At 34.1% G+C, this 16,203-nt stretch overlaps 8 protein-coding genes and 7 pseudogenes across 15 annotated transcripts, besides 1 other annotated feature; 9 read left to right on the forward strand and 6 right to left on the reverse strand.

Moving 5' to 3' along the window:
• Positions 1–16,203: part of a mobile genetic element that runs on past both edges of the window.
• Positions 113–623, reverse strand: TVAGG3_0439090 (annotated as a pseudogene). The gene has a single exon. A coding segment is annotated over exon 1 (511 nt).
• Positions 955–1,729, reverse strand: TVAGG3_0439100 (annotated as a pseudogene). Its single transcript has one exon. A coding segment is annotated over exon 1 (775 nt).
• On the forward strand, positions 1,779–2,632 carry TVAGG3_0439110 (annotated as a pseudogene). The gene has a single exon. A coding segment is annotated over exon 1 (854 nt).
• TVAGG3_0439120 lies at positions 2,632–2,989 on the reverse strand (annotated as a pseudogene). The gene has a single exon. A coding segment is annotated over exon 1 (358 nt).
• Positions 3,056–3,670, forward strand: TVAGG3_0439130 (uncharacterized protein; the record flags this gene model as incomplete). Its single annotated transcript, XM_051234131.1, has 1 exon — positions 3,056–3,670. The coding sequence occupies one exon, from the start codon at positions 3,056–3,058 to the stop codon at positions 3,668–3,670; it is 615 nt and encodes a 204-aa protein (XP_051103861.1).
• Positions 3,867–4,079, reverse strand: TVAGG3_0439140 (uncharacterized protein; the record flags this gene model as incomplete). Its single annotated transcript, XM_051234132.1, has 1 exon — positions 3,867–4,079. One exon carries the CDS (start codon positions 4,077–4,079, stop codon positions 3,867–3,869), a length of 213 nt encoding a protein of 70 aa, XP_051103862.1.
• TVAGG3_0439150 lies at positions 6,647–7,497 on the forward strand (annotated as a pseudogene). The gene has a single exon. A coding segment is annotated over exon 1 (851 nt).
• Positions 7,715–8,798, forward strand: TVAGG3_0439160 (annotated as a pseudogene). The gene has a single exon. A coding segment is annotated over exon 1 (1,084 nt).
• On the forward strand, positions 9,024–9,524 carry TVAGG3_0439170 (organellar and viral DNA polymerase type B; the record flags this gene model as incomplete). The annotated part of the gene is made up of 1 exon (XM_051234133.1): positions 9,024–9,524. A coding segment is annotated over one exon (501 nt), but the record flags the coding sequence as incomplete, so codon positions are not given.
• On the forward strand, positions 9,859–10,551 carry TVAGG3_0439180 (KilA, N-terminal/APSES-type HTH, DNA-binding family; the record flags this gene model as incomplete). The annotated part of the gene is made up of 1 exon (XM_051234134.1): positions 9,859–10,551. The coding sequence occupies one exon, from the start codon at positions 9,859–9,861 to the stop codon at positions 10,549–10,551; it is 693 nt and encodes a 230-aa protein (XP_051103864.1).
• TVAGG3_0439190 (uncharacterized protein) lies at positions 10,930–11,403 on the reverse strand (the record flags this gene model as incomplete). The annotated part of the gene is made up of 1 exon (XM_051234135.1): positions 10,930–11,403. One exon carries the CDS (start codon positions 11,401–11,403, stop codon positions 10,930–10,932), a length of 474 nt encoding a protein of 157 aa, XP_051103865.1.
• Positions 11,493–12,326, forward strand: TVAGG3_0439200 (organellar and viral DNA polymerase type B; the record flags this gene model as incomplete). Its single annotated transcript, XM_051234136.1, has 1 exon — positions 11,493–12,326. A coding segment is annotated over one exon (834 nt), but the record flags the coding sequence as incomplete, so codon positions are not given.
• Positions 12,973–14,404, forward strand: TVAGG3_0439210 (annotated as a pseudogene). The gene has a single exon. A coding segment is annotated over exon 1 (1,432 nt).
• TVAGG3_0439220 (organellar and viral DNA polymerase type B) lies at positions 14,708–15,268 on the forward strand (the record flags this gene model as incomplete). Its single annotated transcript, XM_051234137.1, has 1 exon — positions 14,708–15,268. The coding sequence occupies one exon, from the start codon at positions 14,708–14,710 to the stop codon at positions 15,266–15,268; it is 561 nt and encodes a 186-aa protein (XP_051103867.1).
• TVAGG3_0439230 (uncharacterized protein) lies at positions 15,780–16,186 on the reverse strand (the record flags this gene model as incomplete). The annotated part of the gene is made up of 1 exon (XM_051234138.1): positions 15,780–16,186. A coding segment is annotated over one exon (407 nt), but the record flags the coding sequence as incomplete, so codon positions are not given.

Consider the following 16,203-nt stretch of genomic DNA (forward strand, 5'->3'; position numbering starts at 1 on the left):
TTAATGATATCACCACCCTCACACGTATGAAAACATAGCACAAAAATAAATTTAGGTGAAGTGGTGAGATCTCACCTCTTTTTTCACCCTGTTGAATTCATTGCTTTATAACTCTCTTCCTTGGTTTCTTTTTAGTTGCTTTCTTCACGTCTGTCTCCAACTTGACTGTCTTTCTTCTTCGTCCGTAATGATACCAGTTACTTCCACCAGTCAATGGGTCAAATGGTTTCGTAAGGGTTTCCATACATTCCATAGGGACCATACGGAAGAACTACTGGTGGAGAAGAAACATTTTCTTTAGTTCCATCGAATCTATTTAAATGCATTGTTTCACCTTTCATCTGGTCATTAAAGTCTTTTGCGTGTTTTGCAAACTCATCGTCCTTTCCTAAAGCATTTTCTGACTCAGTCGCAACCAAATTGGATGCTTTATTTATGAGTCCTATTTTATTTAATCTTAACTTCTTTGCAACCCAGCCTCCAATCTTCCCTTTATTTGCATCTAATGTCTTTGAAACCCTTCCTCCACTCATTTTATTTACTGCATCATAAGCTCCAAGTGCTTTTGCTCCAAATGCTAATGCTTTTGTTCCCATTGCGCCTAAAGCTGCCCAAGCTACCATTTACACCATATTAAAATCATCTCTCTTCAATATTATCTCATAAAAGTTCTCGTTACTGGAGAAAGTCAATGAAACATAAGCGTTCTCACGGGCTTCGCCCTCACCGCTTTGCGGTCTATCTAACTTCTTTCTTATCTCATCTATACGCTTCAAAATGTCTGAACAATTGCTAACATCTTCTACAACAGTTATTTCATCATGAATGACCTTCAAGAACAAGCTCATTTAATATGCTATTAAAATCATCTCAATAATGAGTCCATCCTTTCCGTCTTTTGGTAGCACAACATCTTTCATTGAAGAAGGTTCGACAAGTCTTATGTTAAACTTACTGACAAAGTTTGTTATACTATAATGCTTCGGCGGCGAATACATGTAGTTTGAAAGACATAATATAGATTCTTCAGCAAATTCACTTATACTGGATTTTATAACAATGTTCTCACGAGACCAAATACCACCAATTGACAATCTTGTAAGCAATCCTGCTGAACCTTCTACTGTAAACGTCGATGGTAACATTCCACGAAGGTCATCTATTGACATCGTTGAGTCACTGTATTTAAATATTTTCTTAAAGCAATCGTCATTATCTAACCATGCAATAGCTTTGAAGTTTTCATTCGAATAGACATCTGCTTCATTAAATGTAAATCCTGACTTCTTTGCAGAGACGACTTTAAAATCTATTGCATTTGTTTCAAAATTATATGCTATGCTAACTTCTGATGGTAATGGGTGCCCTTCTGCTATAAGTTGTTCTTTCAATACCGTTTGAAGTTTTGTATTAAAAACTTTCATGTCATCTCCTGTGTCTAAGTTCACATACACAGCAACAGGAAAACTATCTTGCTTCTTTGTTTCATCATTATATCTCAAAACATTAAAGTTCTTCAATAATATTGTTCTTCCTGCTGGAATACTTCGAACCTGTCTGATTTCAATAGCTTTCTCACCTCCTACATATTCTACCCAGTGTCTTGGATATTCATAAGTATACTGACTTTCTTGAATTTTGGTTGGTTTCATCATAACATGTTCATAGTATATCTTTATACTCTTGTCAGTTAGACTCGGTGCTATTTCTGAATATTTCTGACTTGCATTTTTAATGGAGATAAAATGAAGCATTTAATACATGACGTAGATGAAGACATGAATGAAACTACAGACAAACTTAACTCTTCTCTTATTCTTCCTTTCAGCAAAGATTATGAGTTCTGTTCAAATGGTGTTTATTTCTATTGTGGAAAGATGGGTTCAGGTAAGACATTTAACCTCATTCGTCATATACTCATAACAGAACGTTTAGGAAATGACTCATATTATGACCAAATCATTATATCAGCAACTTCAGACTCTATGGACTCAACAGCGAAAACATTTATGTCAAAAGTTCAAGCCTCTGTCGTTAAAGTTCCAGACAGTGAACTCATTGAATTTCTTCAACGTTACATTCGACGTAAGAGGAAATATTATGCCATCGTTGAATTTATACAGTCAGGAATGCAAAAGACTTCTGAGGAGATGGAAAGAATTATTGACAAACACCACTTACGTCAATACTCAGGAGTTTACGATATGAAACGACTTACAAACTACATTCTGTCAAAACTTTCAAAATACCCTTCAAAAAGTATCCTTCAAACACTCTGCTCGTTTGTGACGACTTCGCCGGAAAAGGTTTAGTGTCAAAACCAGACTCACCATTAGCTAACATCATTACTAAAGTCAGACATTATCACTTAACTGTAGCAATACTTATGCAAACATGGAGGTTTTTAGCTTTAAACATAAAACGTCTCATAACTGACTTCGTTATCTTTCAAGGTTTCTCACGTTATGATATTGAACTCATTTGGAAACAGTCAGGTATAACATTACCTTTTGAAGAAATTTGGGAAGCATATAAGTCTCTCATCTCTCCTCGTTCATACCTTGAGATTCATATCATGACTAATACCATTAAAGTCAAAAATATTCCATGGGAACGACCAACATTGTTTTAAAGTTTAACCTTCAATTGACTGATGGTAAACAAATTCCATGCATCTCTGTCGCCATTTCTGTTAATATTTTTGCTGTCATTCATATCATCCACTTCCCCATCCGTTAGCTTTTGAGGATATGCGTTAGAATAGCTGTTCTTAAATGAAGGCTTTTCACCTTTGAGAGCATAAACTCTATAACTTTCTGCATACTTTATGTTTGAACCTCCTGAGCCATCATTGACATAAATTTTTATAGGCTTCCACCCTTTGTTCATGTTCCTGCTTCTTCCCTTAGCTCTTTTGTTCAGTAGTTCTACATCTTTATACACAGCTCCTGTCTCAGTGAATTCAACAATATTTTCATTCGTTAGCTTTACATTCAAACCCTTGTCGAGTATATTGTTCATTTCATACATATAAAAGGTTTTTATTCTATATGAAATGAGAAGCAAATCCATCTTAGCTGGTGCCGTTAATGTTCCAATTGAACCAACATCAAATGTTGACTCACGAACGACAAACAATATTGTCATAAAGAACTATAGTTCAGAGTGTTTGAAAGAACCAGAACCAGAGCTGAAATCCGTGAATTTAAACACAGCTTCAAACGCTAACGCTACATCAGATGTTAAGTTAGAGTATCCACCACTGGACCAAATTCTTTCAAGAGAAGCCAACGACAATCCTTACACAAATGTTCAAACAAATCCTTCAGATAACGTAGACCATTACCTTCTTCAGTTATACCAAACAATTTTACTCAAAGACGATAAGAAGCTTTTGACAAATCTTATAAGCAAGAACCAAATAATTCTAACAAAGAAGGACCTTGAAAATGTTATTTCACGAATAACAGGGAAACAATGTGTCATTGACTATCTCGACCCTGAAATCGAATGCTGTGGTCAAACTCCACTATTCATGAAAATAGGTAACATCCGCATCATTGAAACACCAGGAACTACAGGAGTTGAGTTTAAGTATAAATATTCGAACGAGTATACAAAACTTTCAACAGAATATAAACTTTGCTTGAAATATGTTTTAGTAAATTAAAGCAATTTGTAATATCTATCCAAAACTTCTTCAACAGTATCGAACTCATCTTCATAATGCAAACCTAATCTTATTGACTTGGTGCAGTTTTCACTAACACAATATTTTTCTGTTCTCTTGACTGACATAACTAACTCATTTGTTTCATCAAACAGCAACAACCAAAGTTCATGACCTAATACATAACATTCATACTTTATATTTTTAGCTCTGAGTTCTCTTGTAAGCTGTTGCATTTAATATTTTCTAAAAAGTCAACTTCAACAGTCATTCGCACTGGTGCCTTCAGTTCTACAGGCTCTCCTTGAAAGTCAACAAGTCTGAATTGCATGTCTTTCAAATTATGAGGACTAATGCGAACCCATTTACCTAAATGAGTTGCTATGACAGGAACCTTTGGAATGAACATTGAATTGACTGCATAACAGAAGGATTTATATTCTACTGAACCTTTACTATTAACTCCTGAAATGCCTGTGACATTAGCTATTTTAGACTCAATGTATAACAATTACCATAACATACGTATGGAACAGATTTCATCTCAATCGTTTTGTCAACACTTTTCAAAGGAAATGTCATATGGTATGCACCCAAAAGAAGTTGTACTCTATGACTCATTCTTGGTATCTTAAACTCCTTCGCATAACTGAACTTCAAAACTCCTGCAATAAGTTTAACATTCATTAAGTTTTTCTTCGTTATCCTTGTTTATTGTAGTATTTATGAGAGCATTTAACACTCCAGCTAATGTTTCCATCTTATATTCTACATTATTGTGAAATCTTATTTTGTGCTTCTTTCCATCTATTTCAATCTCCATGAAATCTGTTTCATCTGTTATAACGAATGAAGCGATAGTATTGAAGTCAACCATTCTGAATGCAAGCGCCTCATTCTGTAGACCTAAGTTTGTTTGTAGCTTTACTGTCCCGTATTCGTTTGGGTCTGTACTTTGCAAATAGAACAACATTTTATTCTCATTAAAATATGAGTATAGCTGCATATGCGTATGAAGCTGACAGAGCTAAACGTTTATATTTTGGTCAATACTCTCTCACACTTACTGACAAATATATTGTTATCACTGATGGAAATACTGAGAAATACATAACATGGAAGGACTATGAAAAGTTTGACCCTATTTTAACTCCATGTACTATGCCGTTTATAAAGGACGGTGAAATTATTGAAAAAGATAATACAACCGTATATAGGTCTGTTTATGAAGCATTAGAATATATGTTGAATCATAACCCAAAAAGATTTGACCCAAGCACTACACCATGTGCAATGCCTTTTATTAAGGACGGTGAAATCGTAAGAGTTCCGGATTCAATGGTTTACACAGCTGTTCAAAACAGTTTACAAAACATTTTAGCGAATATCTTTAATTCAGAAACTACAGAAATAAAATTACCATATATAACAGATGCTAAAGAAATTAAATCAAAAACGACAACATTATTTACGTCACTTAATGATTTAATGACTTATATCATTAATATTCCTGCACCAACTACAGCATTTGATCCAAACTCGACGGTTTGCAGTGTACCTTTCATAAATGACAGTTCATTAATTGCTTTAAGGGATTCAACAGTAAATGAATCATTAAAGGCGTCATTAATGAAAATCATTGATTTTAACTCATTCACGAATACATATAATTCATTCATTAATGTTTCATATGCTTCTAAAGAAGGTGACCAAAAACTATCGATAAAGCGGTGTATGAAATAAAAGCATCAACGACGAAATTGAATTCGTTAACTTTTGACGGTGATAGTTTCGTTAATGACATAACATCGGGGAAAACAATTTTAACGAAAGAATATTTAAAATCTCATGTTAGTGAGTTCGTTGAAATTGAAAAAGAAGGTGGAATTAAGTTCGATCCACTGAATTTCATTTTCAGCTTAGCGAATGCGGGTGTTAGTTTCGCTGAATGGACAACTATACAGAGTGAAATAAATGCAATATGGACGTTTTTGGGTCAAGAGCGGGAATGGGTGAGCTTGTAAATGCTGCAAGAACATTAGGTGAAACAGGAAATTTTGTAGATGGTTTTAAAAGACTTGTTTCAAATGTTTTAACAAACACAAAGAAATTATTTAGATATACCGTACATAACGGACGGATTTTCGAACAGATAGCAACAAACCCTCCGGTTATGGCTGCGTTGATGATGGTTAGAGATATAAAACCACGTAACGACGGGAACGAAGAACATGAACAACAGGATACTGGTCGGGTTATTCGAGACATTAAAAACGTGTATCCTGAAGTTATTGATTTATTTAGAGGAGTTAATGATTCAATTTCAAAACATTCTATAACCCTCGATGAAGAGAATAAATTAACAGATTATATATTCGTCATTATTGCAGAATTAATGAAGAGAATAAATGAAAAAGGAATTGGTGATATCATTAATGTCAGCGATGTAATGATGAAAAGAAATTTTGACTCATTATTTACAAAACCGAAAACAGAATATAGTCTTTATGACGTAATTACCGAATTAATGAAAAAGATTAATGATAATAAGAGTTCTGGCGGAAGAGTTGAATTAGAAGTGAATGATGTTAATGAGAAATTAGCCGAAAAAGCAGACAAAAATGAGCTTTTAGCTCTGAGTGATAAAGTCAAGAACACGTTCATTATATAACTTCAGACGAACAGATTATAACGGACTACCATGGATATTTAACACGAAGTGATGAAGCGAAGACAAAAAATGTTAATGAAAGAAGATATAAATACATTCGTGCTAAAGGTTATGACATAAGCTGTACTGTACAGTATGATGTAGCTAAAGCACCAGAAGCATTTGGTTATACCGGTGAAATTTATGCCTCTACTTTCAATGTTAACGGTGTATTAGTTGAACCAAGATTTACATTGAGAGTTAAGTCAAAAATAACGTTTGAAGATGCTATTAAAAGTAAAGCTGACAAAGTTGAACTCGAAGCAATGAACAAAGTTTTGAAATCTCATAAACACAACATCTCCGATATAAATGAACTTCAAGCTACATTAGACAGTAAAGCTGACAAGAACCATACAAACGAATCCTTCACTACTGTTAGAGCAGACGACATAATATTGAACTATACCCTTGGTTCAAGTGCACCTTTAGAGAATCCAAGTACAAGCGTAAAAGATACACTAAACAATTTAGATAACAGATGTATGAACATTGAAGGTCATGCCAGAAACTTTGAAGCATATGAACTACCAGCAATGTTAGATAAGAAAGCGACAAAACTTATGTAGATGAAAATTATGCAAAGAAGTCGGAAGTAAATGCTGCGCTTAATGGAAAAGCCGACAAGAACCATACACATGAAGAATTTCAAACAATCAAGATTAAAGAAATTAAAGCATGCATCGAAATAGTAACAAAAACAGGAAGAAACGGTGCAACTGTACAAGAACAAAGAATTTATCCTCCTACTTTTCCTAATGGTTTAATAACAAACAATATAAATATTGTAGAAGGCAATAAAGCTATAAACGTTAAACATGAACTTCTAACAATGAAGGCCCAGATTCTTCAAACCATATATTCTGTTGGTTCTATTTATACGTCAATGAATTCAACAAATCCAGAAACAGTTTTAGGTTTTGGTACTTGGGAACAGATTGTAGACAAATTCTTATACTGTGCTAACTCTTCAAAGCAAACAGGGGGTTCGAAGAAAATTACTGAAGCAAACTTACCTGCGCACACTCATACAGGAACGACAAACTTTTCTGGCGACCATAGCCACTCATTACGAGACCACCCATTATACAACTCAGAATATAAAGCTGGCAATGATGTTTTATCTCCATCTTATAACAATTCAGCAAAAAAGACTTTTCGACAAACTGAACCAGGAGGAAATCATGTCCATACTTTCACAACAAATCCAACAGGAAGTGGAGCAGACTATATGCCACCTTATATGACGGTTTATGCATGGGTTAGAACGGCCTGAAAGTCCTGAGCTCCAAAAGAGCGAACAGCATGAAATTACTAAATTTAACTTTACATAAATGAGCTTGAAAGAAGTATTCGAACAACAACCATGGAGGTCATTTAAGAAGTTCAATGAAGCTGCAAAGAGTTGGGATTTACTAACAGAGCTGAAGTGAAAAGGTTCTTTGACAAAAATGTTGTACATCAAACAAAAATAAACCCTTACGACTACTTTTTACCAATTTACTCCAACACTCCTGACGCATACCAATTTGACACTCTCATTCAAAGCAGAAAAGGAGGACATAAACCATTCCTCATCTTCATTAATGTTAACTCTCGTAAAGCATATGCATATCCAATGAGGAATAAAGGAGCTCGTGAAGTGTTAAGAGTTTTACAAAAGTTTGTAGCAGAACATACCCAAGTACTTTAACATCAGACCAAGACAGTGCATACCTCAGCAATGAAATCACAGATTTTCTCATTAAGCATAACATAACTCACTACACTACTGAAGACCATAACCATAACATACTCGGCATCATAAACCGCTTCATAAGGACTCTCAGAGATTTAAACCAAGAGCGAGACTTTACCGAAGAAACAATGAAACATTTTCTCGAAGTATATAATTCCTCAACACATTCTACAACAGGACATACACCAAATTCAATGACACAACAACAAGAAGAAAAGTATATACGAAAGAAACGAAGCCAAACACAAAATATCAGAAATTCAACACAATTTACCCTCATTCCTGGTACAAAAGTTCGTGTAGTTCTTGACGACAAACCGTTGACAAAGAAACGTTTAAGGTTAAGTAGAAACTATTATATCGTAGACTCTACGCAAGGTAATGGATATCTTATAAAAGCTGCTGACGACTCTATTGCACTTTATCCTCGTCAGAAATTAGTTGAAAGTAGTAATGGCAAACTTGCTGAAACCATTGACGAAGCAAAGCGAGGAGTGGTTATTGAAATACTTGGCTATAACATAAACGATGACACTTATAAAGTAAGATATGAAGGAGGCGTTGAAGATGTTATATCATCTAAGAACTTGAGAGAGTCGAAGCCAACACATCTGGGACCATTAGAGCGGGAGTACTGGAAAGACAAAAATAAGCCAGAAAGAATAAGAAAATTCTTCTAAACTTTTTCATTAGATGTAAATCAGACATGAATGAGAACAGTCATGATATCATTAATGGTACCATAAATTTACACCAAAAATAATGTTTAGGTGAAGAGGTGAGATCTCACCCGTTTTCTCACCTCTTTTTTCACCCTCATGAATTTTCATGAATTTTCATAAAAGATAAAAATAAAGTTAGTTTTATTTTTATTTATTTTTTTTATCTTGTATGTAAAGACAGTAATGACAAACATTGAGTTTGAAACAGTTAGAAAGATAGACAATGACACCAAAGTGGTTAGAATAGGTGATTTAAACGTAAGATACTCAAAGAAATACAACAAATATTCTTTGTCAGACATTATAACACCTTCTGGAAAGAAAACAAAGGACTGGGTTAGAATTGCTTCTACTCAGAAAATTTTGACAAGAAATCCTGAGCTTATGATATCAGTAGCATTTCATGGAACAAGAGCATATCTTATAGACAAAAGTCTTATACCAATAGTTTTGTTATGGTTAGACCCAGTTGTTGGATATAACTTCATAACATATGGTTCATTCGATACGGAACGTTGCAGTGAAGGCTTACTTTACATCGTTCAGAAACCGAAGGACTTCAACACAAAAAGATATAAGATAGGAAGGACATATAATATAACTCAAAGATATGACAGTACAGTCAATAGAGTCAAGGTTGTGTTCGTTAATGATATGAGAGCTGCTGAAACAGAACTGCTTGAAGTTTTTGAGAAAATGTATGGTGCTCCCACGAAAGGTAAAGAAACGTTTGAAGTAGATGAGATAGATAAAGCTATAAAATTATTTGACGAAGTTGCTGAAAAATACATGTAAAGCGTTTATTTTTGGTCTTTTGTGAAAGTCAGAAAATAACGCTAATTTTTTTCTAACAAAAATTTTTATCTTGTATGTAAAGACAGTAATGTCAACATCAGAGAACACAACAACTGCTATCGTTCATGAAGCCATCAATGAAGAATACGAGTACATACAGTATAACAAACAGTTACGTCTCATTCGTTCAGTCAAAGATGACATGTACCAAATGCAAAGTATAATGAATGCTCTTCGTTCTACAAAGCAAGCATATCATTGGTTTGAAAACCAACAGACAAAAGAACTTTTAGAAGAATTTCCTCATATGATTGCTTCCCTCGGAAAACCGAGAGAAGAGATTCCGTACGAAAATCGCAAGAATTTGGCACCTGGTTTGAAAGGTTATTATGTTCATAGACTTTTAGTAAACGCTGTAGCAATGTGGGCTTCACCTCGTTATGCTTGTTATATTTTCATGATGTTAGATGAACTATATAAAGCAGAACGTGGAGAGATGGAAAAGAAACTTCATGCAAAAGATGAAGTTATTGAATCCAAAGACAAAAGCATACAGAAAAGAATACCACGTTCAGTACCAAAAGGAAAGGAAAAGAGTTATAAGTATATGATTTATACTGAAGAGTTGGAGAAAGAAGAAGATAAAGATATGGTTATGTTGCATTTAGTCAGAAGAAACAACAAGAGCTTTTATGACTTAGCTAAAATATATAAATCTGACAGAAACTGGTTCTATCGTGAAAACTTACCGATTTCAATGACACCGAATGAGCAAATAAAGGAAATTGTCAAAAATACTCTTCCTCAAACACACTATGACATCAAAGGTTGCACAATACTTACATTCAAAGAAGACTTAACATTACTGAAGGAAAAAATAACAGAATATTTCGACAACTTCAAAGAGGAAGAATGAAGTCACGACAACATTAACGATGAAGTCACGACAACATTAACGAAAAGAGAATGAGGTGAAAAAAGAGGTGAAAAAACGGGTGAGATCTCACCTCTTCACCTAAAATATATTTTTGTGCTATATTTACACTCATTTACGAAGAAGTCATGAATCCTACGTCAATTATGTTCGACACTGTAAGCATTAACGATAACATTAACGATAACATAAACGATAACATTAACGATAACATTAACGATAACATTCATTTTTGCATTAATCCTGCTGTGTTGTCAAAATGTCATGTTGTCATCATTTTTAAAAGAAGTTAATTAACCTGGTGACATGGTGACGTGGTGACATGGTGACACCCTCAGTTCTTCAAAAATATATTTTTGGTTAAATAGCTTCAGGGTCTATTTCTTCAACCATTTCACTTCCTTCGTCAATGTCAATAGAAGCTTCTTCAACCTTTGGTAAGAATTTCTGTATAACATCTTTGTTCGTTATTGTCTTCAGAGATGAAGGATAATATTTCACATTTGTTTCACCCTTCTTATATTCTTTCTGTTCGGAAAGATTTAAAGCAATACTGAAGAAGTCAATATTAGAGTTCTTTATAACAGTATAATGAGTATCTTTGACATTCACGAAGAAACTCTTTTGTTTCAAAACTACTGCTAACTCTTGTGAAGTATAACGTTTGCGGTCAATGACGATAGCTAATGGTCTGACATACTGACCAAACTTAGATTCTTTCACAAACTTCTTGTTAAAGATAACATTAACGTTTGAAGCATTATTGAACTCATTCTTGATGGCAGTAGCGAGAGCATTGTATGAAAAGAACTTGCAATCTTGCATGTGTTTCATTAAAATAAAAATATTAAATTATTTTGAAAAATAACTTTAAAAAATCTAATCTAATTTTTTCAAAAATATTTTTTTATTTCCTACTAAAGATGTATCGGAAGTTGTCTAAGTTAGAACACTCGGAAATAAAACAACTTCTTACAGAAGCTAACATAGAAGTAGCAAAACATTACACAACAAACAAAAAAGCACTCGCTGACTTCATTAAAGACTATAATGGTGCAATAAGTTATGATAGAATTCATGAGTTCATAAAGCCGCAACGCGGCGAGGACGAAGTCCATGCAAGAGCATTTCCTTTAAATGACGTTGCTATTGACTTATATCATAGACGTTCAGTACCTCATGAAGTAAGAAGAGAAATGTTTGACATAACAAATGCAAACGTTGGTGAAACAAGAAGAAGAGACGACACACTGAAACAACAGAGAAGAGAGATGTTTAAAAGTGCTATAGAACAAGTTCGCAAAGCTAACGATGTCATTCGTTCCATTGACGACAAACCAAAAGAAGGTGAGAGATGGTTAAAGAAAGATGAAGAGAATAGGAAGAGAAATGTGAAGTCAGGCAATAGACTCATTGACTTTAACATCGAAGCTTTAGATGAACCAAACAGAGACTACTTACACAAACATTTCGGTAAGGTTTTCATGAGACTCTTAGAGAAAATTAAAATAAACTCACAACAGAGATGGATGGTATGTTATAAACTTGGTGGAAAGTATGAATGTTCTACGTTAAACCTCAATAATATTGGAACATTACTACATCAGCTCTTGAAGGAGAACTTTATATCAGAGATAGAAGCAAATGCTGCAGGTATTGTTGAAATGCACTATGACTTCTTCTTGACAAACATAAAGAATCTTACCGAAATAAAGATGTATGATTTAACAGAATATGAAGGCTTAACGATGTCAGATGTAAAGAAAGGCAAACCAAAAAAGAGACCATATAGAGATGAAAGCACACTGACAAATGACCAGAAAGCCATTTTGGAAGCTCTTAAGCAAACAGGAAACCCAGCACTATAGAAAGCTTTTGGAAAGATAATGGTGAAAAGAAGTTTTATAAGAAGAGAAGCGGTCAGTTCTGGAAGTATCTTTGCACATTACCTATAAATTGAGCGCTACCAAATCTTCAATGAATTGAACAAAAGAACTGCAGCACTTATGACAGAAGACAATTGTTTCGTTTATGCTTGCATTCAGGCTGGAGTAAATGAAGAAACTATTGACCACATGAGAGAAGTCATTCGTGTTAGAGACTTTCCTCAAAGTAAAGTACAAGAAATTTCTGACGCAACAGGTATAGCATTTAATGTTACCATTGGTTACTTCAATGACTCAAGACATAATGAAATAAAGAGATACATACCAAAAGAATGTGAAACTGTTAGAACTATTGACTTACTTCTTGTTGAAGACCACTACATGCTAAATGAAAGATTACCAATGACAACATACTTCATCAGAAATTACAGAGAAATCTTGAAGGAGTGTGGTGGAATGAACATTGAGAAACAGATGAAGATTTATACAAAGAGAGAGAACAAATATATTGTTCGTTATGATAGAACAACACCACTATGGGATGTTATGAAAACATTGTGGGAGTGCAAATATTTCGAACCTATTTCTTATGGAGAACTTTTCACATATACGACTGACTTATAAAACAGAACCTTGCACCATTTAAAGATTTGACATATGCTCCAAAGTATTGTGTACAACTGAAGAAGAAAGCCGAGTCAAAAGAAGTAAATAAAAATAAGTGCAAGTTCATTCCTGAGCACGTTTTCTTTGCTGACTTTGAGTGTAGCACAGACGGCTTTCATAAAGCTTTTAACATATGTTACGACAGTGAAGATGGTTCAGTGAGTGAAAGCATTTGGGGTCAGAACTGTGCAACAGAATTTTTGGAACGACTTCCTGACAAGAGTTTAATATATTTCCATAACCTCAGTTATGATATAAACTTCATCTTAAGACACATGACAGAAGTGAAAGGAACTCCCATCATTAAAGGTTCACGAACAATGCAAATAACTGGCTTATATAAAGGAAGGGCAATTATTATAAAAGACTCTTACAGTGTTATAAATAAGAAGCTTAAACTATTTCCTGCTATGTTTAACTTACAAACAGGACCGAAAGAAGTATTTCCATACAACTACTACAGCAGTGTTTTGTTAGCAAATGACAACAGAACTGGTGTCATTTCTGAAGCATGTAAGTTTATCCGGGATGCAGATACATTCATGAAAAACATAGATTCCATCAAAGGTTGCAGAATAGATGAGAACCACTTCGACTTAGAAAAGTATAGCACATTTTATTGCAAACAAGATGTAAGAATTTTAAGAGAAGGTTTTGTTAAGTTCCGCAATGACATATTGAAAGAATTTGATTTAAACGTTTATGACTACGTTAGTATTTGTTCTATTGCTAACAAATTGTTTGAGAACAGAGTGTACTTCCCGAATGGAAATTTATATGACCTCTCAAATAAACCAAGAGAATTTATTTCACGCTGTATTCAAGGTGGAAGATGTATGCTGTCAGATAACATTAAACAAAAGAGCGAAAAGAAACTCATTGCTGATTTCGACGCTGTTTCATTATATCCATCAGCTATAGCAAGACTTTATACTTTAGAAGGTATTCCAAAGGTTATGAAGCCAGAAATGTTAAGCACAGAGTATCTCATGAGACATTTATTCAATGACGACCAAAAGGAACCCATTGGTGAAAAGTTTATGTCTGGCTTCTTTGTTCTCATTAAGATAACAGAGATTGGAATACATAGACACTTTCCTTTAATAGTTTGTGACCCTGAACTAAATCCAGAACTTAACGTTCCCAGAAGTTCAAACACTTGCTGTTTAATGTATGTTGACCATATAACATTACAAGACCTCATAAAATATCAAGGTGTCAAATGTGAAGTGTTGCAAGGATACTATTACGATGGAAACAGAGATATTAGAATAAGAGATGAAGTAAAGAAGTTGTTTGAGTTAAGGTTAAAGTATAAGAAAGAAGGAAATCCTTTGCAAGAAAATATAAAGCTCATTCTGAACAGTATTTATGGCAAAACTATTCTATCTCCTATTGAGTCAAAAATAACCATAGTAAATGACAAAGATGCTATAAGATATGCCATCAGAAACTACAACCATATAGTGAAGTTCGAAGGTTTGGATGGTTCAGATAAAACTATTTTCAAGCTAACGAAAAGCATTTGCAGACACTTTAACTTCTGTCCACTTGGTGTTAACATTCTGTCTATGTCGAAGAGAATAATGTGTGAAGTATTCTGTACTGCTGAGGACTTAGGAATGGACATCTTTTATAGCGATACGGACAGTATGCATCTCTACAATGAAGATATCCCTCGTTTAGCTGAAGAGTTTGAGAAACGTTATGGAAGAGTTCTCATTGGTAAAAACCTTGGTCAATTTCATAGCGACTTTGCAGAAATCACACCTGGAAAACAAAGTTTAGCATACAAGTCAATATTTTGTGGAAAGAAGACTTACATAGACTTACTCACGAATGATTTAAATGAAGTTGCATTTCACTGCAGAATGAAAGGTGTCAAACAAGATGTTATTGCTTTAACCGCTAATGAAATGTTTCCTGACTCTGTTCAGTGTTTCTATGATGAAGATAAAGGTTTAATGGTTCCGCAAGGAACATATGACAAAGACTCTGAGTTCAGTTTAATGAAGTTATATAAAGCACTTTATGACGGTCAAGAGATTGGATTTGACTTATGTAAGTCATGTCAACCTTGCTTTGAAGAGAAGTTTAACTTCTCAATAACGACTAAAACAAGCTTTATTCGTAAGTTGAAGTTCTGAGGTCATTTATTTTTGTCAGCAATGAGGTCATTCGTGATAAAAATAAGCTCATGTGGTCATTTACAATACTGCGATGGTAGAGTTTAAGAGTTGTGCTTCAATGTAGAGACAGTCCTTATGGTCTGGAGGTAGCAAAACAGGTGCTTTATGGTCATGAGTGGAGAACATGTCTATCCAAAACTCACGATTGAAGCCAGTTAATTTATAGTATTTAGGGTTAGGAAGTGGTGAAGTTCTTGTATGACCAATGAACTCATTTTCAACTCCCTTACTTAAGTTTGAATATAATATAGCTTGCTTTCTATCCCAAATACCTGGAAATCTAATTTCGGAAAATTCATTTTTCCTCGGAAGCATTGCATCATAATTGAAAACATTCTTGAAATCATCACTTGGTTCAGAGATTTGAAATCTTATACGTAATGGATTTTTTTTCTTTTTAGCGACTTCATTGAATGGTGAGAATACAACAAACTGACAGTCATGAGTTCCATCTTCATTTTCATTAAACTCATAATGAAAGTCTATAAGTTGTGGCTGACTACCTTCTTCTTTCAGTTGTGCAAGAAACTCACGTAAAGGCTGTAAAGTTTGTACTTCAATGTTGAACTTTTTCTCGAACATCTCATTAAATGAAATCATACATTGTTGCAATGTTGTATCGTCTTTAAAGTATTTGTATATGTGAATGTTTTGGGCGCTTAAAGACTGTTCGTCATTTTCTATCTCGACTTGAAGTATAAAGTCAACCTTTCTGAAAGCACGTGTTATATACATAGATGTTATGCCAATGTACTTCTCTTCATTTATGTTCACAATCCAGTCTGTTGGAAACTTAAACGTTACTCTGTTCCCCTTTATTTTGACGTCAGGGTTTTCACTACTGAACGCAACAGATAAAGGTATTTGTCTATACATTTAATTCGGATAAAAAT

The sequence above is a fragment of the Trichomonas vaginalis genome, chromosome V, assembly GCF_026262505.1.
Source record: "Trichomonas vaginalis G3 chromosome V, whole genome shotgun sequence".
Classification (NCBI taxonomy): domain Eukaryota; phylum Parabasalia; order Trichomonadida; family Trichomonadidae; genus Trichomonas; species Trichomonas vaginalis.